Here is a 26,557-nt window from a genome sequence, read left to right as displayed (position 1 = left end):
TCTACTCGACACGGCTTTTGTCGGACATCTAATAACACCAAACCTAGGCTATGGTACCAATCTGACACGACTCGAACCCGGGCTTGGCCGTGTCGGGTATCTCAAGTCCAACCAGGACCGGAGACCACCCCCAATACCCAAACCATCACCCACCTTACACCCCGCGTCAGATGAATTCCGAACATATAACAAGATAAGAGAGCATTAAATAAAAAAATATTATAATAAGTCTATAACCAAAACTAACCGTTTACAACCAAACATCCAACCAATACCAATGCCAATGCCAATACCGACACCGCTCATGCCAAAAATAGTCCGACAAAGCCTCTAATCAAAACCAAAGATTATCCAGTCGAGACATGCCCCCGACCATAGCCAAAATCAAGTCCAAAGAAATAGTCAAAACATGAAATGGGGCCTTCCGAAGTATGGAAGCTTAACACTTCAGTCTGACTCACGACCTGATCCTGAATCCTAGTCAAATGCAGGAGAGGTAGAAGTATGGCCAGTTCCTGCATCACGTAGGGATACAGCGGCCGAAGACGGTTAGCGGGATGAACACTAGCATGAAACTCGGGGATAAGAATAACATAATGATATAATCAACAGTTAAAATCATTTAAAAGATAGTGCACATAGTCAAATGCAAGTACATAGCTATATATGTCACATGCCGGGATAGGGAACAAGGCTTAACATGTTTTTCAAAACTTTAGCCTAGATTGTGTAGCTCAACCATTATATAATAGTACCCACGGGCTATATGGGCCGCAGCTCTCACCCCTTGATTGGGCCCCAGTGCGCATAGTCACACGAACCGAAGAATAATCTCATATATATGCACATAGGGGACTCGAACCCTCCAACATATACCAAGTGACTTCAGCACCCGATCATATAATGATTTACGGGGGACTCAAACATCCCTAATAATCCCTGGTCACTTTGACCCCCGCGTCGGCAAACACGATTTTCAGTATCGGTCACTCGGACGTCTACTTTCACGACTCCACTACACAACCCTTACTAGAACCCAATTAAAACAGTTGTCACACATTCCCATTCAATGAACCTCGATACATATTTAGGCATACATTGTTGGTATCATTATACCAACCACATTTGCAAGGTAACACATCATGCCCAAACAACCTCCATTAACTTAGAGAGAACAACTCCCTTTGTTCATTAATACACATTGGGGAACACCGACTCCCTTTGTTCATTAAATCATACCATTGTATTTCAAATACTTCTTTACATCACGAAATAGTTCAAGACTAGTTCAATTTTACAAATTTCCACAGTTCTCATAACTAAAACCAATTTCACATTATATGGTTAGGGTTATAACCACTTCAAAAGTTACAAGTTTGGGAAAGTTACAATTCCCTAATTCATTCACCATACTCATACACCCACAAGTTCAAAACCATATTAAAAGCATGAAAATCATATGTATAAACCATGGGAAACATTATTCAATTCATAACATTCAAAACCCTTGAATTCATAACATTCAAAAACCCCAACCTTTTGGTTTTCAAAACCAAAACCATAACCTTATAAACAGCACTCCAAATCACATGCTTTTGCAAAATTAACAATGAGGGAAGAGTACCAAGAAATTTGGAGAAGAAAGCACCCTTAGAACCCTAGATGACCACTAAATGACCACTTTCTTTGAAATCCTAGCCTTAACTTGAACAGAGAGTTTGAGAGAGAATTTGAGAATGTTTTATTAGGAATGAGGTGACAATGAAGTCCTAAGGAGCTTTAAGTTGTGGGGTCCAAGGGGTTAAAATGGGAAATGTCCGAAGTGTCCTCAACTTAAAAGCTAGAAAAAACCCGCCTTTGACTACGAGTCAACCCCTCCTTACAACTTGTGACCACGAGTCGTAACCAAGACAGTGACTAGGACCCCCATACATTGCGCACCTTACGACTCCACCAAACCACTCGTAAAGAGATCTTACGACTCGTAAGATTTAGTCGTGAGCAACACAACACCTAAAAGAATTGAACACTCAGCATCCTACGATTTGAACCTACGACTCGTAACATATCCTCACGGCTCATAGTGAGACACTCGTACTCAGAGCTGAACCTTGCCACTAAGTTTCTGATTTGGTTACGACCAGGGTCCTACGACCCGTAACCACATCTCACGACTCGTCACCACGAGTCGTGACCAAGGAAGTAAGCCCAAAGCTCAAGAATTTTCAAGGGCCAAAAATTTGGAGTGTTTCAGATTGATCCTATGACTTACGGATGACAAATGGTGTGAGGCAATGCGGTGCAAACCCGCGTAAACCCGCAAAGACTCCAATACGCCTCCGCCCCACATAGCAAACTTTCTGTTCAACCCACTCTACGATGCACAGACCCACCCAGCATAATTTGCTATCATTTTTTTAAAACAAAAAACTTTTTTTTCTAAATGTTTTAGGACTCAAAAGGACAGCCCCTTTTGGCTGTGAATATTTCTGGAAAATTTCCAAATTTATTTGAAAAAGCTCCAAAGCCAAATTAATTCCACAAGCAATCATTTAGTTAGTAAGTAGGTGCCTAATTTTTGAATAGCTTTTGATTATTTTATATAAATTCTTGTAATTTATGTTCTCAAATATAGATTTGCGTATATTGATCTGTCCAAAATTAAAAGTGAAACTAAAAAATGTTATGTTGTAGAACCTTTTTCGGTTGACAGCCGATGAATCAAGAAATAAGATATCTTTTTTGGATATCTTTTTTGTGAATGAGAAAATCTAGAAGCTTAGAGGTTAAAAGTTATGATATTGTTTTACCATATTTTAGTTTGACAAAAAGAGCAAATTCAAAGCATATATCTATCAAAGGAAGATAATTAAAGTGTATGCAGATAAAATTAAAATGAATTTAAGTCATGCAAATTGACCATATAACCTTTTTAAGAACAGAAATCAGTTCTGCAAAAAAAATACCAGTAAACCCGCATACACCCACCGCATCAATTCTGAAAATTTTATTTCAACCCGCCCCACACCCACATAGCCTAAAACCCGCACCACACCTCATAGCCGAAAACCCACACCGCCCTGTTGCCATTCCTATTAAGACTTATCTCTGCCTTTCCAATGGCCAAGTAAACATGACTGCTGTCCATTTTTCTTGAAAATTAAAATACAACCGGACCTTAGCTACTACACCTCCAAATGTTCATCAAGTTGCTGGAGTAGCTGAAATTTATTGCTTGATAAAATGCTAATTCTGCAGCTTAGTTGTCACAATTCCGCATACACCACCGAGATGCAAGGTTTTAATCCTATCAAAAGTATCTCTTATCTTTATCAAAAGAAATAAGTTCTTGAGGCAGCATACAATTAAAATTATTGTCAATAGTCATTTACATGCTCTCCAACATAGTTCATTTGGAGTATGAATAGTAATTTGAAATCGCACTTTTACCATTCAGTAAGGTAAGAAATTAATTGTGGTGACTACCTTTGTCTTGGATGATACTTGGAAGATACTGAACCCACTAATTAGTAATTTTGATCCTATATGAAGCATCCAACTCTGGATGGTGAACTTTTCCCTCCTTCCACAGATCGCTCGGATTTAGTGCAGTGCACCCAAAGGTGTGGCGTAACGGTTAACGATAACAACAAACAAAACAGCATGCCCTGTGAAATCCCACAAGTGAGGTTTAGGAAGACTAGAGTCTACGCAGACCTTACCACTACCTCATGGAGGTAGAGAGCTTGTTTCCGAAAGACCTCGACTCAAGTGTAGCAATTCAAAGTACGAAGGAGAAGAAATGGTGAAGAAAATATAGCAACACGGGAAACATTGCAAAGTCTACAAGAAATAAACAAGAACTATAAATAGTATGATAATCGAAACACATAAACAACAGACTATGATAGATATAATAAGCATGGACTACGATACTACGGCTAGTATGTAGCGATTAACGATGTGTGCTGAAATCAACTCCTAGCCGTGGCAAAAAATGCTAAGTTATTCCTTCTCACCAACATAAAACTTGGTGGGTAGAGTACCGGACCTATCGTTCCTGTGCTGGAAGGAGATGATATGTAATAAGTGCAATAGTTAAGATATAAGCCTATGTGTTATAATCTACGTTGTGTGGACTCTCCAAAACTGTGGACGGACCGGTGTTGGATCCTCCAAATGCACTACTTTTTGAAGGATCCAACATACACCTAACTACATTTTTGAAGAGTCTGAGCATCATAGGTGCTGATAAATATCAACCTTGGTAGTGTGAGAAATAATGGAGAAAAATATTATTGAATTGTTGTTTCTAAATTATTACATTGAGACCCTATTTATTGACACTACATATCAATCCTATTCCTAATAGGACACTACATTACAATCCCTTTCCAAGTAGAATTTAATATGTTATTCCTATTCGTATTCTAACACTCCCCCTCAAGCTGGTGCATACAAGTCATATGTACCAAGCTTGTCACAAATGTAATTAATACGACAACCGGTGAGAGACTTGGTGAAGATATCTACAAGTTGATCACTCAACTTCACAAATTTTGTAAAAATATCTCCCGAGAGCATCTTTTCTCTGACAAAGTGACAATCAATCTCTATGTGCTTGGTCTTCTCATGGAACACTGGATTAGATGCAATATGAAGGGTTATCTGGTTATCACATACAAGTTCCATCTTACCAGTTTCTCCAAATTTTAATTCTCTCAGCAATTGCTTGATCTAAACCAGCTCGCAAGTTGCTGCAGTCATTGCTCGATATTCTGCTTCGGAACTAGATCGAACAACCACACTCTGTTTCTTACTCTTTCAGGACACCAAATTACCTCCTACTAAAACACAATATCCAGATATAGAACGTTTATCATAGGGTGATCCTGCCCAATCAGCATCTGTATATCCAATGATATGCTTATGGCCTCGATCCTCGAAGAGTAGTCCTTTACTTGGAGATGACTTGTATATCGCAAAATCCGAACAACTACATCCCAATGACTATCACAGGGGGAAGTCATAAACTGACTTACAACACTCACAGGAAAAGAGATATCAGGTCTAGTCACTATGAGATAATTCAACTTTCCAACCAACCACCTATACCTTTCAGGATCACTGAGTGGCTCCCCTGTCCTGGCAGAAGTTTAGCATTTGGATCCATAGAAGTGTCAATGGGTCGACATCCCATCATTCCTGTTTTCTCAAGAATGTCTAAAGCATACTTGCGTTGAGAAATAACAATACCTGAGCTGGACTGAGCAACCTCAATCCCTAGAAAGTATTTCAATCTGCCAAGGTCTTTAGTCTGACAATGTTGAAAGAGATATTGCTTCAAGTTAGTGATACCATCTTGATCATTGCCGATGATAACAATACCGCCAACATAAACCACCAAATAAATAAATACACAGATTTGATTCAGAATGGCTATAAAACACTGAATGCTTAGCTCCACTACGAATCATGCCAAACTCCTGAATAACTGTGCTAAACTTTCCGAACCAGGCTGGAGAGGATTGTTTCAAACTATAGAGTGACTTGCGCAATCGAAATACAAGGCTACTAGACTCCCCCCTGAGCAACAAAACCAGGTGGTTGCTCCATATAAACTTCCTCCTCAAGATCACCATACAGAAAAGCATTATTAATGTCCAACTGATAAAGAGGCCAAGGCTGAATGGCAGCCATAGAGAGAAAAAGACGGACTGATACTATTTTAGCCACGAGAGAGAAAGTGTCACTACAATCAAACCCAAATATCTGTGTATATCCTTTGGCAACAAGGCGAGCCTTCAGTCGATCAACCTGATCATCTGGACCAACTATGACTGTATAAACCCAACGACAACCAACAGTAGATTTACCTGCAGGAAGGGAAACAAGCTCTCAAGTACCACTCGTATGTAAAGCAGACATCTCATCAATCATAGCCTATTTCCATCCTGAATGGGAAAGTGCTTCACCTGTAGTCTAAGAAATGGAAATAGAGGACAAAGATGATACAAAAGCATAATAGGTGATGACAAACGATGATAACTCAAGAAAGTATAATGTGGGTTAGCCTTACAAGTGGATCTTATACCTTTTTAAAGTGCAACTAATTGACTAGGAAGAGGCAGGTCTGCAGTAGAGGAAGCATCAGACGCAGGACATGAATTATCTGGGACTGATACTGGACGTGGGCGTCGGTGATAAGTCAAACGTGGTTACACTGAGGCTGGAGATGGAGAAGTAACTGTAGATTCCTCAAAGATTGGTGTGGGTAAGACCGGATATATGGGTAAAACCTCAGAGATATTAAGATGATCAGAAGATATATAGTAAGGTTGAGATTCAAAGAATGTGACATCAGCGGACATAAAGTAGAGACCCAAATCAGGTGAATAGCATCGATACCCTTTTTTAACTCGAGAGTAACCAAGAAAGACACATTTGAGAGCACGAGGGACTAATTTATCTTTTCCTGGGGCTAAGTTATGAACAAAACATGTGCTCTCAAAAACACGAGGGGGGATAGAGTGGAGATGTGACTGAGGAAATAGTATGGAATGGGAAACCTTATTCTGGATCGAAAATAATGGCATTCTGTTAATGAGATAGCAAGATGTGAGGACCTCATCGCCCCAAAAACGCAATGGAACAAGGGATTCAATGATAAGAGTGGGAGCAGTCTCAATGAGATGCCTATTTTTTCTTTCTGCTATACCTTTCTGCTGAGGGGTGTATGGACATGATGTTTGGTGAATGATTCCTTGATGAGTCATAAACTCCTGAAACTAGGAGGATAAGTATTCTAAGGCATTATCACTCCGAAAAGCACGAATAGAAACACCAAATTGATTTTGTATTTCAGGACAAAAACTTTTGAATATAGAGAATAACTCGGAACGATCTTTCATTAAGTAAACCCAAGTACATCTTGAAAAATCATCGATGAAAGTAACAAAGTAACGAAATTCTAACAGTGAACTGACTCTACTAGGACCCCAAATATCGGAATAAACTAAAGAGAAAATACTCTGAGCGACTCTCAATACTACGTGAAAATGTAGCACGGATATGTTTCCCAAGTTGACACGACTCACAATCTAATATGGATAGACTAGACAAACTAGGCACCATCTTTTGTAGCTTGGATAGACTAGGATGTCCCAAACGTTTGTGAATAAGGTTGGGAGAATCTGTAGCGGAGTATGCTGTGAAGGAATTTGAAGCGGTGAGATGGTAAAGGCCTTGTGATTCATGTCCTATGCCAATTGTCTGTCCCGTTTTGCGGTCCTGCATTAGAAAAGAATCATCAAAAAAAATTATACTACAGATGCAACATTAAAAGGATAACCAAGGACATAAAGAACAGAGTCTAGAGTAACAGAAGATAGGGGTTTGGCTTGTCCAACTCCTTTTGGCTCTGTTCGAATTCCATTAGCTAAAGTAATAGCTTGAAGAGATTGTGAGAAAAAAATATCAGACAAAAGTGATTTATCACCAGAAATATGATCAGAAGCACCTGAGTGCACAACCCATGATCCAAAGGTAGGATCCAAAGGTAGGAGATTGTGCAGTTGAGGCTATTGGTAGAAATATATGCATGCTTACTTGATACTGAAAATACTCATTATATTCCTTGTCAGATAAATACACTCATTGATCACTTGTGGTGTTAGACTGAGCAATATGAGCATTTTTAGTTGGTCGACCATGCAAAGAATAACATATTCCACGAGTATGTCTAAGTCTATTACAATAACTACACTTAGGTCTAGAATAACATATGCAACGAGTATGTCCAAGCCTTTTACAATAACTACACCTAGGACGAGATCTTCCAAATCGACCTTCCCCTCGTCGATTCTTCATGGACTGTGTGACCTTTGATTTTCTGATCTTCTCATTAAGGGCTCAGATTTAATCATAGGACTTGAACTTCCAATTTCAATATTTTTGGAGCCAAAAAAAAATATCATGCCCAAAAGATATCTTGGGAATTTGACTTGAAAATCCCAAAAACCAGATCTGAATTTTTTGAAAAAAAAAAATCCCCGAAAAAAAAAATTGATGTCGCCGAAATTAGGGTTCCGGCGGTCGAAATCTCAAAATAATTGTCGGAATCTGGAAAGGAGCAAGTGGTTGGAGTCAGAATAGACCGGCGACCCCAACAGAAAAAGAAACAACTCAAAAATCGATCGGAGATGGGCTCACACGCCAGCGCGTGACGCAGATCTCGCCGTAATTTTTGGATTTCGGTTGGTGTGTGGCGGCGCGTGGAGGGTAATTTTCCGGCGGTTTTCCGATCCTTTTGGTGGTGTTGTATTTTTCACACAATTCACAAAATAAAAATTGACCCAAATCAGTCACCGAAATTGACGTGTGGTGACTGAGTTATCTTTTTTGATATTTCTAACCTGCTTTGATACCATCTGAGAAATAATAGAGAAAAATATTATTGAATTGTTGTCTCTAAATTATTACATTGAGACCCTATTTATAGACACTATATTCCAATCCTATTCCTAATAGGACACTATATTACAATCCCTTTCCAAGTAGAATTCAATATGTTATTCCTATTCATATTCTATCAGGTAGTATTTCTTTAGAGAAAATAATATCAACCTTGGTAGTTCATCCTCCTAGATCGGTTTAAAGTTATACAGAAGTACGTCTTATACGTATTATTTTCAGGTGAAAATTGATAGTAAATAAGTAAGTAAATTTGTTTCTTTAGCTATACTTATTCAATCTTCCAACTTCAATCTCTTCAGTTTTGTACTTACCCATTAAAAATCATCATTCATTTTGAAGCGCTAATTGATACAGATACACCATGAAGGATGTACACTGAGTAGTAACCAAACCACCATATCCATTGCATTGGTCCATTGAGATACTAAGAAATAAGGCCCTATAGTTTTTGTAAAAACCATTAATAGCTGCAAACCTAAATGAGAACCGATTATTTGGCCAAAAATGCATATGTTTAGCCATTATTGGCCTCCCATTTTAGCACTATCAATTGTCGTTTGATTATTAATTATAGTTCACTTTGTAGGTACATTGGAGATGAAATAAACATTTTGAAGTGTAATATACTTACAAGGTTGGCCCATGATTGGAACTACTTAAATTGTGCAAGGAAACAAAGGAAGAAGATTGGATGAAGTAGTTATTTCAAATGGAAGAACTCTAGTCATTTTGATGAAGTAGTTATTGCAAACTAAATAACCTATATAACCGCAGTATAACACTAACCCCAAAAAGGAAAACATGATTTTTTTTCTAAAAGGTGGTAAATTTGAAAAACCTTTATGGGTGCTTTTGTTGTAGGGTGCTATTTGAACTCTTCAATATCAACTAGGATAAGCAGTTTGGCTTTCAACTCTTACAGAGAGAGATGGATTTTAGGTGAAGGTCCTAGCAAATGGATAGAAGGTGAAGGGAAAGAGAAGAAAGAAAAAATTGGAAAAGAAAAAAATATATTTAAGTGAACCAGATGCTTACCACCGGGTTTGGATACCATACATTTTGCCACATCAGCCTTTGTGTTTAATAGGTACATTTTGAATTAAGTTAAGATTGTCAAGTAAGAAGATGCATTAGTTGAGGTATCAAAATCAAAACGGAAGCCAAGTTTAACGGGTCGTCTATATATTTGGCATTTATACTTTTATTGAAAGATAGAGAGGTTGTTACCGGTATTGGCACCACGTATGATACTTCTTCACTCTACCTTGTTTTCAACTTTTCTTCTCACCTGAATACAATATTCATAATTCACTCATATCCACAGTTTGGAATCGAGACCTATGGGTGATGCTTTTCCATTTACTCTTTATCCTGATTTTCAATAAAAGTATAAAGGCCAAAAATATAGACGACCCGTTAAACTTGGCTGTCGTTTTTATTTTGACACCTCAACTAAGGCATGTTCTTATTTGACAAATCTAACTTAATTCGGTATGTACCAATTAAACACAAAATGTGATGTAGCAAAATGTGTGGTTTCCAACCCGGCGGGGTAAGCACATGATTCACTTAAATATTTTTTTTCCAATTTTTTCTTCCTTCTCTTTCCTTTCACCTTTTATCCATTAGGCCAAGTACAAAACCAAATTCTCTATGTTAATATATTGTACTTCCCCAGTTTCTCTCTCCCTCTAAAAGATTTGAAAGACAAACTGCTTGTCCTAATTGAGATTGAAACTTGAAGAATTCAAATAGCACCCTACACCAGAAGCACAAATAAAAAAGTATTTCAAATGTACTACCACATTTAGGAAAAATCATTGTTTTTCCTTTTGGGATTGGTGTTATGCTGCAGCTATATAGGTTCTTTAGTTTGCAATAACTACTTCATCCAAATGGTTGCTTCAAGCCTTCCGTTGCATTAACTACTTCATCTAATCTTCTTCCTTTGTTTCCTTGTACAACTTAATTAGTTCCAATTATGGGTCAATCATTTAAGTATATTATACGTAAAAATATTACTAGTATCTTACCTACTAGTATCCTACCTACTAGTAAAGATCATGCAAGTATATTACACTTCAAAATATTACTAGTATCCTACCTACTAGTAAGGACACACACCTACCCCTACTACCCTTCTACTCTAATCCGTGTCCTCCACATTTTTCTATCTAAAGCCATATTCTCAGTGAGTTGCAACTCTATCATGTTGTGTCTAAGCACCTCTCCCCAATACTACTTTGATCTACCTCTACCTCTCCTGAATCTATTCATGATTGAAGAACAAAATGAGATTGATAACTAGTACATAGTTGATAGCGCTCCCCAATACTTTTTTGATCTACCTCTACCTCTCCTGAATCCATCCATGATTGAAGAACAAAATGTGATTGATAACTAGTACATAGTTGATAGCTCTAGATTGATTTCATATCATTGATAACATAAGAATTTGTTTTTTCTTGGTTAAAGTTCATTAGTCATTTTCTTTTTGTTCTAGTTAGTGTATGATTACAAATTCGAATTTTATGTCCTGTTTAGATAATCGCATTAGTTTAATTTAGTTAATGGTTAATCACAAATCCTCGTGGGTTCGATATTCAACTTTTAGTCAATTTATTACTTGATGATTGCATTATCACCCTAAGTTGCTCTGACTCGGTGCGGGTGTCAGATACGGGCACGGATATAGAGGTCGGATCCTTCATGGTGATACGGGATCTACTACGAAACACGAAAATCAACTAAGAACACGAAGACAAGCCGAGAACAAGATGAACAACTATGGCAGCAACACAAACCGAGATATGATGACAAACAAAACAATAATGTAAATATAGATAAGATGACATAAGATCTTACAAAACAATGAGAATCAAACAGTGTATGAAACGTTAAGACCCTCAATGTCGCAAAAATCAAACACCAATCTTCTTACGGTGACCGCTAAGGGAATCAACTCCGCCTTACAACCACTGTTTCTAAGCAATGTTCAATACCGACTTTTCCAAGCCCTACACTAAAATACTCCCAATGGAGTTCAAGAATGTTTCTTGACACATATCATCCAAAAACAACTAAAGAGAAAATGACCTAATAAGAGACTATTTTTAGTCTATTACAAAATGAAAGATAAAATGACCAAAGCACCCTTAATGACAAGGGGCGGTGGCCTTGGAGTGTTGAACTTCACATGATGAAATGGCCAAAACACCTTTAATGTGGTGCGGCCTTGGAGTGTTTGGACTCCTCTTCACACTTCAACATGGGCAAGCCTTTGGAGCTCTCGGGTAGTCATCAAGGCAAGCCTCCAAGCAACCCTCCACACACGGAATTGATTTATTAAGTGTCCAGAATGGTTTCCCCACACATATTCTCGTGCCTTCAATGTGACCAAAGCTTGATCCCTCATGTGTTGGCCTCGAATGATGGCATCAAAGGCTATGTTGGCCATTGGATCGTATCATCCTCCCCTTCTCGAAAAGGATTCGACCTCGAATCCATACCTTGCAAAATCAAAGAAAGGACAAGCGAACACAAATTCCTCATGGCATGAGCGTTAGGATTAGCATAAACAATTATTTCATCACGCCAAGGTTGCACATACTTGAAATATAACCAAGGATCCTTTGAATTGAATATTAAAACCTCAACGAAAAATGCACAAAGGATTTGGTTATGGAAATCACTAAAAGATAAGGAAACTACAAAGGTCCTAATGGCATCACATGATCCAAAAGGTAGAATTACCTCCATCTTATGAGCCAAAAGAAAATTGTTTCATTACCTCTTCAAGAGACCACACCAAGGGTGATTTTTCAATTGGTTGTAAAGTCCACAAGACCCATATAGCATTATCACTCAAATAAGTGGACAAACCAACAGGTTCTTATCTCTATATAGAACAAATCCAAGACTAGCATGGAGGTCATCATAAGCAAAGAGGTAGTATAGAAAGGAATAAAGTGCAAAGGCATACACGGATGAAGACGAAGCATTTAAGCACATACACATTCTTCCTTTCAAACAAATAGACAACTTGGCATCCACAAGTTGGGATTCACTCAACCTAAGCACAAGTGTCTCAAGCAAGATGCACATTTAAAAGCATTACCCCAAGGAGACAATGACACATTTGCTCTCGGGTTTTCAAGAATGACACTTAGCTTGTCATGTAGACCAAGCAACAAGTTGGGTGTGCTAACATCACCATTTCCATATTTGGCATCGGGGTCAAATGGAAAGAGTGGCCATAGACACGGGTCTAGACAACACTCCCTTTCCCCCTAGGCTTCACCCAAACTACAAGATATACTCTCTACAATAACATACGCATCATCAAAGCAAATAGAGAGTAGAGAAAGGTATCACTCAAGTCAACTTCTACTAAGGTGTCCTCATGTATGTACTCATTACCAGTTTTCAAATCATCAGCATGAGTACTCTCAACAACAAGGTCTCACAAAGTAGAAAAAGTAATTTTCAAGACTACACATTCCTTACCCTTAAGAGTACTCTCATCTTTCAAGAAGAGATTTCCATCTTTAGGAGGAATGTTATCACACCATAGTAGGTTGGCATATAGGCTATAGCCTTCAAGACAAGTTATACCTTCAACATCATTCTCACCACTAGGCTCATTGGGAGTAATTATACCATCTTCAAACAAGATATTATACCTAACGAGAGAATGATTTATCCCGGGGGCAGATTTGGAACAAGCAAGTTCACTCTCTAAAAGATCATTATCAAGTTTCAAAGATGTTTCAAGCGCATGATTATCCCTATGAGCCAAGCAAACATTAGAATCTTTACCAAAGGACAAGCTCACGGGTTCAATCCTATCTTTTTGACCAACATTTTCAAATTCTTCACTCACTTGAGGTCTATTAATTACAACACACATAACCTCAAGTGGTAGACTAGTTTCGCACACAAGTTGATCAACACAATTCCCACAAGATGATGTACTATCATTCAACACAATGGCTTCAACACTAGTGGACAGAAATTAACCTTACAAGAAGAGTCAATTCGATCATCAATAGGATCAACTAGTGTATCCACACTCACAACATGTACATCATCATCGAGAGGCAAAGAATTAATAGACTCACAAATAGGTAAGCTACTACTCACACTCAATGGGCTACTAGCCACACAATCACCATTCACATGCACAAAAGTGTAAGAGTTAGCTATTTTACCTTGAAGTTCTTGAGTACATTCTCCTTTACCTTGGTGTGAAGGTCCTCCACAAGCTTCGGCCGCTTCTAAGCTTTCCCTAGTTAAGTCTTCAAGGGGATTCTTCTCCTTTAGCACTTGTTCTCCTCCGGTTGCAAAGTTGGTACCTACACAAATGTCCTTAGAGATAGAAGGACAAGCAAAGTTATCTCGATTTGGTGGCACCCCCCCCCCCCCACTTCACTCCTCACAACCTCTCATTTTTCCACTCTCGGATTACCACCTTGCACACCCTTACTCCTCTCAATCTTTTGCCTCTCATTTTCATTCGAATTGGAGTAGGTGATCACTTCTCTTTGAGATTTGGGAAGAATGGACATAATGAGATGATTTCCCCATCGGTCTCTTACAACCTTAGGCCAATTTTGAACATTTGGAACTTTATGTTGTGCAAACCAATCGGCACCCAAGCGTACATAACCTTGTTTCAAGAGGAAGATATCGCACCACACTTTCTCATAGTATTCAAATTGGGTGAAGACAACCTTCACTCTCTCGGTAACCTTATACCCGTCCAAGGAATATGGAACAAGTAAAGGTTCTCGAAACAACCCCACATGATCAACCATGGGTGGAATGATGTAGTTTCTATAGTGTGAAAAATATGAGAGAAAATATTATTGAATTGTTGTATCTAAATTATTACATTGAGACCCTATTTATAGACACTACATTCCAATCCTATTCTAAGTAGAATTCAATATGCTATTCCTATTCATATTCTAACACTCCCCCTCAAGCTAATGCATACAAGTCATATGTACCGAACTTGTTACAAATGTAATTAATACGAGGACTGGTGAGGGACTTGATGAAGATATCTGCAAGCTGATCACTCGACTTCACAAATTTTGTAACAATATCTCCCAAGAGTATCTTTTCTCTAACAAAGTAATAATCAATCTCTATGCATTTGGTCCTCTCATGGAACATACTGGATTAGATGTAATATGAAGGGTTATCTGGTTATCACATACAAGTTCCATCATACCAGTTTCACCAAATTTTAATTCTCTCAACAATTGCTTGATCCAAACCAGCTCGCAAGTTGCTGCAACCATTGCTCGATATTTTGCTACGGCACTAGATCGAGCAACCACACTCTGTTTCTTACTCTTTCAGGACACCAAATTACCTCCTACTAAAACACAATATCCAGATATAGAACGTCTATCAGAGGGTGATCCTGCCCAATCAGCATCTGTATATCCAATGATATGTTCATGGCCTCGATCCTCGAAGAGTAGTCCTTTACCTGGAGATGACTTTATATATCGCAAAATCCGAACAACTGCATCCCAATGACTATCACAGGAAGAAGTCAAAAACTGACTTACAACACTCACAGGAAAAGAGATGTCAGGTCTAGTCACTATGAGATAATTCAACTTTCCAATCAACCGCCTATACCTTTCAGGATCACTGAGTGACTCCCTCTGTCCTGGCAGAAGTTTAGCATTTGGATCCATAGGAGTGTCAATGGGTCAACATCCCATCATTACTGTTTCCTCAAGAATGTCTAAAGCATACTTGAATTGATAAATAACAATACCTGAGCTGGACTGAGCAACATGAGCATTTTTGGATGGTTGACCATGCAAAGAATAGCATATTCCACGAGTATGTCCAAGCCTTTTACAATAACTACACTTAGGTCGAGAATAGCATACACCACGAGTATGTCCAAACCTTTTACAATAACTACACCTAGGTCGAGATCTTCCAAAATCGACCTTCCCTTCGTTGATTCTTCATAAGCTTTGACATCTGAGTTTCTGATCTCCTCATTAAGATTCAAATTTAATCATGAAAAAGAAATACTATTGGAATTTGGACCGGAAAAAAAGAAAAGTCCCCAGATATAAGATCTGATGTTAGAAAGTTGCTCGAAATCAGAAAAAAATCATATGAGTAGCCTCAAAATGAATAAGCGAGGCTACTAAAAAAAGAAACTGCCGGAAAAGTCGTCGAAATTTAGGTTCCGGTGATCGAAATCTTGAAAGACTTGTCGGAATCAAGAAAAAACTATTGGTACAGCCTTTTAATGAAGTGGTGACCTAGCTGGACAAAAAACTTGGCCGGAATAAACCGCACGCACTGGCGCGTAAAGCGCGTGAGGCGCAGATCTGAAAGTTCCAGCGGCACGTGGATCGCCGGAGATAAGATTCGAGCACTGGGGTTTGCTCGCCTGGGTGTTTCTCACCTCGTAATGGTGTTGGTTTTCGCACACAATACTTAAACAATAGACGAGGGCTCAAATTGGACGTATCAGTCGCCGAAAATTGAAGTACCGAGCTGTCTTATTGAGTTTTCTTCCCAGAAATTTTCTCACAAAACCTTCTCTGATACCATGTGAAAAATATGAGAGAAAATATTATTGAATTGTTGTATCTAAATTATTACATTGAGACCCTATTTATAGACACTATATTTCAATCCTATTCTAAGTAGAATTCAATATGCTATTCCTATTCATATTCTAACATATAGCACTTATCATCTAGCACAATGAGGCAGCCCGGAACCCTACAAATGATTACCTTTCCGGAGTGAACACTCCTTGGATCAAAATTGGAAGGCTTAGTATACCCCATGGGCACATGAGTACCCTTCGGCCTTTGGAGATGCATACCCTCTTCTTCTCATGGGACAACCTCCACTATAGCTAGTATAACCATCCACACCACTTCGGCCTTGATAAGAAGTACTACAAGGTGAAGAATATGAATCTTCACACTCCACACATGCACTCTCACCATAGCTCTCATAAGCTTTGGAAATGAAATGGTTATACTTTACACCAATTCTAGGTTCGGAGTGGTAAGTGTAAAACTCCTCACATGCTCCAACTTCATCATAAGAACCATCACAAGGCTCATCATCTCCATATTTACCATAAGCACTAGGCACTTCATTCATCTCATTTTCTCCCTCAAACCCGTAACCCTCTTTTCTGCCCATATCTTGATAATGGCTATATTCATAGCCCCCATAATCTCCATCATCATCGTAGCCATAAAATCTCACTACAATCATAGTCTCCCATGTCGTAGTCACAATAATCCGAGGCTATCGAAGACATGTTCCCCTTATATCACTTTGTACCTACAAAATGAACAAACAAGATTAGTAGTAAAAGCTCCTCACCAACACGCGTATACCCCTTATAACACATTTGTGATCCTCACAATTGGAGCGGCAAATATTGAAAGTTGCTTATACTCCGGTAGTCAATAAGGTGTCAATCACTACTTTGCGGCCGGAATAGATTCTTGTTTGATCGACTCAAGACACAAAACAAAATCTAATTACGAACTTGAAACAAAGACGTTCAACGAATCAAAAACGAGAAAAACACACAAAGAACGAAGAAAACGAATTAAAAACTAATTCACAATCAAGTAGGTGAGTACTAGTTGCTAATTAGTACTAGAATCAAGAAATGAAACTAAAGAAACAAAGAAAAGAAACTTAGAATCTGAAATTTGAGCATAGGGTCAATTTTTTAAGGGACGTGGTAGCCTCCTATTGGACGTTGAAATATTAAAATTTTGGAAAATCTTCTTTGTCTCCAATTTGTATTGGTCAATTTTCTATTTGGAAGAGTGGAAAAATCGGTTTTGGGAGGGTCACAACAAGACTTTGGAGCCCCTTTTTAATAATTCAAAAAGTTTTGACTTTCCTTGCATCTTTTTGGTAAGACACCTTTCTGAAAGCCCTTTGTCTTCTTTCCTCTATTGTATGTCTTGGGATATGTTTGAAGACAAGCTATTGCATCTTTTTGGTAAGGCTCTTTTTTGAAAGCCCTTTGTCCCCCTTCTTCTTTTGGATGCCTTGGGATTATGTCTTTCAAGACAAACAAAGACCACATTTTATTTCTCCACTCTTTTAGATCAAACAACACATTTTGAATGTTCTTGTTCAACAATTTATGAAGAACACCAAGAACATTCAAGAATGGAAACTAAGCCAAATGAGCTCGGAATTGGATGATTTTGGTTCCCCAAGCTCACGTTGATCTCCTAAACACCAACAACACGTTTTCAAGCCACAATATCAACAAATACCCTTCCAATTTCGAGATCCACCTTTCTAGTTTCTTCAACCTTCAAGCTCAACAATGGTGAATAACTCAAAACAACCCGGATTAAGCTCAAATCCAAGATCTAGACTCTCAGTGTTAGGGAACAAGGACCTAACATTAGAAACAAACAAAACACACAAAAACACAAGAAATCTAAGCCTCAAGTTTCGGCCTAGGGGTAAAAAGGGATAGAATTCTTTTTTTTGAGATTTTCGATTTTAGACACTCTTTTTTTGTTGATTTTCTAAGTAACAAGCCCAAGATTGATCTCGTAGGAACGAGATCAATCCTTGCTCTCGTAGGAACGAGATCAATCCTTGCTCTGATACCAAATGATATGGTATCTACTAAGAAACATGAAAATCAGCTAAGAACACGAAGACAAGCCGAGAACAAGATGAACAACTATGGCAGCAACACAAACCGAGATATGATGACAAACAAAACAAAAATGTAAAGATAGATAAGATGACATAAGATCTTACGAAACAATGAGAACCAAACAGTGTATCAAAGTTAAGACCCTCAATGTTGCAAAAAGCAAACACCAATCTTCTTACTGTAACCGCTAAGGGAATCAACTCCGCCTTACAACCACCGTTTCTAAGCAATGTTCAATACCGGCTTTTCCAAGCCCTACACTACACGGCTTTTTCAAGCCCTATACAACTTGGCTTTTCCAAGCCCTACACTAAAATACTTCCAATGGAGTTCAAGAATGTTTCTTGTCACATATCATCCAAAAACAACTAAAGAGAAAATGGCCTAATAAGAGATTATTTATAGTCTATTACAAAATGAAAGATAAAATGACCAAAGCAACCTTAATGTAAAGGAACGGCCTTGGAGTGTTGGACTTCACATGATGAAATAGCCAAAACACCCTTAATGAGGGGCGGCCTTGGAGTGTTTGAAGCTCCTCTTCACACTTCAACACTTGTATTCTCGGGTAGGCATCAAAGGCAAGCCCCCAAGCAATCTTCCACACGAAATTGCTTTATGGTATGCTCAAAACGGGTCCTTCATGCATGTTCTTGTGTCCTCGAGGTGACCAAGTCTTGAGTCTTTATGTATTGGCCTTCAATGATGTCATCAAAAGCTAAGATGGCTATTTGGATCGTATCAACGGTCTCAATTTAAAGATTTGGGGATATGGATCTAGGGATGGATACGGGTGCAGGGATTCGACAAAAAGTAATTTAAATATCTAAAAATAGAGTTATAAAACATAAATTATGAGATATTATGTAGAAAACTTGAGGAGAAAATATTGTTCAAGAAGAAAATCCTTTTTTTTGGGTAAATTTTAGGGGTTGAGCATCACCCCAGGCTTTATTATTAATCATAAAGAATCTGTACAATGAGGGGGGCATAAACCTGACCTCAAGATTGGCAACACATTTGAATGAATGAAACTACTAAACTGTGAGAATATACTATTTGATTATATCTATTAATACAAAACAACACTAAGGTGGTTCCTGTAGTTTCTTCAATTTCCTCCTCTTAAAATTTGGTAATCCCATTTTATAAAGATAGAAGTATCCTGCTGCTTCTGAAGGGAGTTGAGAATTGTGAAAGTGTTGAGGCTGTTCTGCTTGATGACTAACTTTGGATAAGGCATCTGCTACAAAGTTGGCTTCCCTGTAGACATGTCTGCAAATGCACAGCTGAAACTGAGAGATGAGTTTAAGTAAAAACTCCAAAAGAGGCTGAAGGTTCCATGGGATTGGAATTTGAGCTCTTATCCATCTGACCTGGAGCTCAGAATCCACTTCTAACATAACTTGTTGTATACCATTGTTCAAACACTAGGAAAGTCCCCATATAGCAGCTACCACCTCTGCTTGATTGTTGGTCCCCTGTCCCAATGGTGTAGCATATGCATAAATGAGATCTCCATGATGATCTCTTATGACCCCCTCCTGCTCCAATCTTGCCACGGTTTGTGATTGCACTACCATCAAAATTTAGTTTAACCATCTGGGCGGGTGGTTTAGACCAATACACAGATGTGACCTTTATCTCCTGTCTGCATTTTTCAACATAAGATATCAACTTTTTCCAACCTGTAGGCCAGGGGATATAAGGGAAGGCACTGCATAATAGGTGGGAGATGTCCTTGTAGATCAGGAATTTCACTCTAGCCAATTGGGGTTGTTTCTCTCCATATTTGACAGCACATCTATGTTTCCACAGGTTCCAACAAATGATAATTGGTAGGGCCTGAAAAACCAACTTGTGTGCATTATTATAGGATTTATACTTCCACCATTTCAGCATCAAAGTCCTGATTGAGACTGGGATATGAAGAATTCCCATTGAGGATGAAAAATATGCCAGATGTAAGCTGCAAAGGATCCCTCTATAAAGATGTGAGAAATGGTATCCCATCCCGGAGTAACACAGCATCCACAGTTACCAGTTACCAGGAGCTATACCAAATTGCCTGAGCCTTGCATTTGTGGATAATTTCTGTCTCAACAATCTCTACAGAAGAAAGGAACATTTGAAAGGAATCAGTCTATGCCAAGTGTAAGTGTTCAACATTGTTATTTCTTTGTGTTCTCTAACCATTTCACATGCTGAGGAGCAACTAAATTCCCCTTTTGTGTTCGAAGTCCAAATAGGGAGATCAAGAACCCCTTCTAGGAACTGAAATGATAATTTGAGGATGCAGTGTAACACTTGTGGAGGGACTGTTGTGATTAGCTTCTGCATATTCCACACTCCATCAATTACGAAAGCTGCAACTTTGGCATTATTTGATCTAACACTATCAGTTCTATAGTTGTGTAGAGGCCCCAATCCTGTCCAGTTGTCCCACCAAAAGTAACAGGTACCTAATTTGAGTCTCCATAGTATATATTTTTCAGCTTCCTTCTTGTGTTTCATCATATTATTCCATACTAGGGATTGACCATGTGTACTTCTGGCTACAGCATTGACCCCTGACAATACTTAGCAAGTAGGAATTTACACCAAAGAGTGTTGTTGCTCCTGAACACCCACCATTGCTTCAATTGTATAGCTTGACAAGTTTCAGCAAGATGTCTAATACCAACCCCTCCTTCATTAGTGGATAAACATAAGGTTCTCCAGGATGCCCAGTGGTACTTCTTCTTGGTGTCTTTCCACCCCCAAAAAAAATCAGCAAACAAACTCACAAGTTGTTTTAAGATGGTTTTGGGAGTGATACATGCAGAGATAATATGAATAGGGATTGCTTGTAGGACATGTTTTACCAGCACCACTCTGCCACCATAACTAAGTAGTTTTGATTGCCAACCTGCAATTCTTAAAACCACTTTGCTAACCAACCCAGCATAATGACTAATTCTTTGCCTTCCAATATAAAGTGGACAACCAAGATATGAAATGGGACTCTGCTTCTGTTGAAATCCAGTTTCACCTTTGATCCTTGAAATTGTAGAGGAAAAAGTTTGGTTAGGTACCAAGAAATGGCTCTTTTCTTTGTTAATCAGCTGGCCTGAAACCTTTTCATAAAATGTCAGTGTCTTCATTATTAGCCTTAAAGTGTGTCTCCTGCCAGTAGTGAATATAATGATGTCATCAGCAAAACTGAGGTGATTTATTTGAGGCCCTTTTCTCTCCATGTGAAATCCATAATACTGAGGATGATGTTGCAGATTGTTTAAGGCCTTTGATAGCACTTCAGCCCCAAGAATGAATAGAGCAGGGGAGAGGGGTCACCTTGTTTCAAACCTCTAATAGAATGAAAAAATCCATGTCTAGTACCATTAATAAGAACTGAGTACCAGTTATTCGACAGGGTTCTCCAAATCATGTCAATGAAGGTTTCACCAAAACCAAATCTTCTCAGCACATATGACCAAGACACCTTATCATATGCCTTGGCCATGTCCAGCTTTATGACCACATTTCCACCCACAGTTGGTTTCTCAGTGTCACTAATGATCTCCTGAGCAAGCATGATGCTCTCAACAATATTCCTACCCCTCACAAAACCTGATTGGTTACTGGAAATGAGAGTGGGAAGGATGGGAGCTAATCTAAGGTAGAGGAGTTTAGAAATGACTTTGTTGGTGAAATTACTCAGGTTGATAGGACTATACTCGGAAAGTTTATTGGGATGAGAAACTTTAGGAAGGAGTACCAAACAAGTATGTGAGAAGTATTTAGGCATAGCATATCCACAAAAGAAAGCTATCACTACTTGCAGTAAATCCATACCAATGATATTCCAACATATTCCAGCAGGACTGAAAGAATCTCCCATTCATATCATCAGGACCAGCAGCTGAACGAGGATTCATTGAAAATACAACTGTCTTCAGTTCATCCAGAGTAGGTAGTGCCTGTAGGACCTCATTCTGAGCATCTGAAAGCATTTTAGGGATAGTATCTTAACATTTCTTCTGAAATATATTCTGTTTTTCCAGTAATTCTGGAAGTGTTGACAAGCAGCTGTAGCAATTGCATCATCCCCTTGAATCCACTCCCCATCATCAGTTTTAACTGTACGAATAAACATTCTCCTTCTTCCTTTGATAACAGCATGGAAATAACTGGAATTTGCATCTCCATACTTCAACCAGTGCAATTGGGACTTCTGTCTCAATATAGCATTTTCCACCTTGAGATGCCTGATGTATTCAGCTTGTACTCTGTGAAACTCCTGTCTGTTCATATCTGTGCCATTTGAGATCAAATTCTCCTCAGCCACTCTGACCTTCTCTTCATATTCTTTCACATTAGCATAAATGTCACCAAATTCTCTTTTAGACCAGGTACTTAAAGTAGAGGTTAATCTCTTCAACTTCTGATGAAATTTCCACATAGGTGTTCTATCACAAGGTTTCTGCCAGTAAGCTTCCACTGTATTACTAAATGTAGGATTTTCCACCCAACAGTACACGAATTTGAAGTACTTTATGTGTGTTTCTACCCTTTCCTGCATCTCCATAAGAAGTGGACAATGATAAGATCCTTCAGAGGACAGATGAGTGATGGTAGTCATTGGCATTTTATCCAACCAGGCATCTGACACCATTGTCTTGTCCAATCTTTTCCATATTCTACATTGAATACCCCTTAAATTGGACCAAGTAAATTTGGGACCCTAAAATCCCAGATCTGTTAGACCACAAGCCACAATTACTCCTAAGAACTAGAAGCTCTTTCTCATGTCATAAGGGATCCCTCCCAACTTTTCCTCTACTTCAGTAAAAAAGACAGCCCGGTGCACTAAAGCTACCACTATGCTCGGTGTCCGGGGAAGGACCCCACCACAAGTGTCCTGCACATTAGAGGAAACATCCAGCATTGTTGTATTGGCAATATCACCATTCTGCATCTCCTTATCCAGCACCCATGCAACCTCTGGTCGATTCATTTGGAGTTCTTGGACAACTCTCTGCACATACTCCAGATTGGCTCTCACATGAGAAGGGACATCACCTTGCTGCACCATCTCACCCTGCATCCTTGTAGTTTCTGGGCTGCTCATTTGGCTCTCCTTAACAGGACCCTGCATTTGCTCCAGATTGACTTCCTTATGAGAAGGTATATCACTATTATGCTCCTTCTCATTCAACATCCCTGCAATCTCTGATCTGCTCTGGTTTGCTCCTTCATCACTACTAGCTGGGCAATCATATTCAACCCCTATATGGTCTTGTTGTAATGCTGTAAATGCATTAGACGTAGTTGGAGCATCATCCTCATGGTTGGTTCCTTGTTTGTTTACCTGGAGACAATGGCTTGAATATCATTTTTTGATTGTACCTTCTACCCCTCCTTCTGTGATTCTGCCATTCATTGAGGGATGTCTTGCCTCTTATCTGCATTATTCAGTTGTGTTATCTGGTGTTTTCAGCCTCCCTTGACACATATGAGAATATTCATCCTGTCCACCATCCTCTTGGATGTTTTCATTTGACTCCAGCTTCCTTTTAGCAGCCTCATCATTCTCTTTAATCACACAATTTCTTACAGCATGCCCTTGATGTTTGCAATAGGAACAGTAGTCTAGAACCTCTTCATATAGAATGGATTGCCATCTGCCTTCACCATGCTCATCATCATCATATCCCATCCAATGAAGTCTTGGTTAGGTTAGATCAATTTGCAGCCTGACCTTAGCCACACTCCCCCTAGTTTTTTTGTAAGTTGCCAAATCAAGAAACAATACCTTCCCTATAGGAGAAAGTAGAGATGTCACCACCTTCAAGCAATAACAGTGCCAGGGAAGCTCAGACAATCCAACCCAGATAGGAACCAGTGGGGTCTCTTCATCAGGATTAAAAGTGGGGGTCCATAATTGAAATTGCATCATCTGTCCTTGGATATACATCTTCTCTTTTGACCAAACTGTTGAATGGTCATATTCATTATCTAAATCAATGTATATATGTCTAGAATTGAAGTGAGTAATTTTGACTTGCCCCTTTAATTCAGTTTGCAGGATGAATTATCTCCTAATCACCTCCATCTTAGGCATGCTATTTACAAATTTCCCAATTAGAGTAAACCTACATCTTTGAGCCAGCTTCACTTTATAATCATTAGACTTAAACACAACTGCTAGAAGACCATGTTTGGTAGTTATTTTGGGGGAATCAATATGAATAACTTCTGCTTTCATGGCTTCTTGGGCTCTCAGCTTTGTAGCCAAAAAATGCGTGACCCTAGGGACAGGCGGGTCATGAATTTGACCTGGTTTGGACCAAACCATGCAACTGTAGAGCCAATAGCCCCTACAGCCATTGAGGCTCGATTCATCAACCCCAACATGACCTTCGCACTATCTCCATTGGTTATATTAGGGGGTTCAGCCGTTTCAGATTTCGCATTAGACGGATGAATAGAAGAAGCAGGGGGCTTACCGCCATCCATGATTGTTGTACTTGTCTCTATTACCACCTTCATCGGATTACTCTGAACAACTTGTGGTTGATGTGCATCCACTTTCAATGTCTCTACTGTGGAACGGTTCTGCGTATCTTGAGCTGAAATTGGTACCTCTGGGAATTGTATTGATTGCTGCTCCACTTCTATTTTGTCTTGCATAGCTAATTGAGCTTGATTGATAATCGCCTGAGCCCAATGCAACTGTTCCTCAGAAATACGAGCTGAACCTTCAGTAGATTGGGGCATTTGCTGAGGAATGCGTGGCATGTGGATGGGTGGAGTTTTCTGTGGGGACCGGATGCAGGCATGCCGTCCCTGAGAGGAGCTGTCCGGTGGCCGAAGGAGTTCCACCGACGGTTGCGAAGCCATAGTATTCCATTTTCTTCAATTTCACCTTAGCTTTTGTTTTGATATCAGAATTTGTTAAATTTATCCGGACTTCCCCAACCAATTTTGGTCAAAGTACCCAAAATTGGTTGACCAGATTGGGTACGGATCCCACACCCACACCCATGTTGTGTTGAAACGGGTGCGACACCGAAAGTGAAGAGTCCGAGTAACTTATATCACATTTAATCACCAGATTTGAAGCATAAACTTAGTGGTTACTGATTGATCCTAAGATCCATTGCTTTTTTTTCCATATGTATTCTTTTTATATGATATTGAAGTTCCATTTATCCAAACTGAAATAAGAAAATAGATGATGAAGTTCATGGTTTTATTAAGAAATATTAATCACTCCAGACAAGAGTACATATGAAGTTTCATTTTTTACTAAAAATGTCTGATAACTAGCTTGCAGCAAATGTCGGATGAAGCACTCTAGGAACATGTCGTCAGACAACTAGCCCACTTTACTGAAGCTCCAACATGAAAACTTTTCCGCCCAAGCATAAACCTAGAACCACTTGTTTACCTTTTTCCCCAAGAAAAAATAATTTTGACTAGATCATTTCCTGCTAGTAATGGGCAAGTGAACAACCTAAAGTATTCACTCAGAGTACGATTTCTTGATAAAAGATTCAATTGACCAAAGAAATAAAAGTTTCATAAGATTTTAAGAATGCATAAAGGACCTGCAATTAAAACCTGACTTTCTTGGTAACATTTATCAAGAAAGCAAAGCAAAATAAGCAACTTTTCTGTTTAATTTTGTTTGACTAACAGAACCCTATTCCTCCACTTCTAATTCATCCTGCAAAAAGTCATGAATAAATTTCTCCTGCTTATTCCATGAAAGCATTCACTCAGACAAAATAGGTTAAGTTTGACCAAAGTTCCATGCTTACGGAGTTCCATAGCTTCAGGACTATTATCCTTAACAAGTATCCCTCGCTCCTCTATTTAGCTTTATTTTTTCAACAGCACAACTCAGCAATTACAGGAACAACCCAAATTATATTTAGGAGTAAATCCCTGGATTACTCAGACTTGCATAGTAATCTCAAGTGTATAACATGAAAACATACCTTCCAAATGATGGCCGTTTTGTCACTTGATGATGAGGCCAGGTAGCTTCCATTGTTTGAGAACTGGACATACCAGACTTCATTTATGTGGTTAGTCAGGATCTGCAACAGTGTAAAGACATTAATATATATTTCCTAGAGAGAAACTAGGAGAACAATGATAACAAATAAGTAAGGAGAAAACTACTCATGATCACAGCATGATAAGTCCAATCTTCATGAGTTTCACTCATTAAAAGATTCGATAATAGAAAACCATAGCATGTGGCAATTTCTTTATGACTAGATCATCTGAAAGTCATAAAGTAACTTTTACCACCGAATGCAATTGAAAGGCTAAAACAACAACAACAACAACATACCACCAAGTGGGGTCTGGGAGGGT

At 38.8% G+C, this 26,557-nt stretch overlaps 1 protein-coding gene across 3 annotated transcripts in view; it reads right to left on the bottom strand.

Annotated features, from left to right (window-relative positions):
* Positions 1–211: 211 nt before the first annotated feature.
* The window catches only part of LOC107847410 (WD repeat-containing protein WDS homolog), a 31,426-nt gene continuing 5,080 nt past the window's right edge, over positions 212–26,557 (bottom strand). The window contains exons 2-3 of one of the 3 annotated variants that reach the window (XM_047396853.1): positions 26,173–26,274; positions 212–515 (exon numbers count right to left, since the gene is read on the bottom strand). In XM_047396853.1, coding sequence (XP_047252809.1) covers positions 348–515; positions 26,173–26,274 — 270 coding nt within the window. In that variant the 3' untranslated portion in view covers positions 212–347. The other 2 variants (XM_047396852.1, XM_047396854.1) reach the window with 2 other exon arrangements.

This window comes from Capsicum annuum, chromosome 9 (genome assembly GCF_002878395.1).
Source record: "Capsicum annuum cultivar UCD-10X-F1 chromosome 9, UCD10Xv1.1, whole genome shotgun sequence".
Classification (NCBI taxonomy): domain Eukaryota; kingdom Viridiplantae; phylum Streptophyta; class Magnoliopsida; order Solanales; family Solanaceae; genus Capsicum; species Capsicum annuum.
Note: the sequence above shows the minus strand (reverse complement) of the source record. Positions and strands in the feature narration are given on the sequence as shown.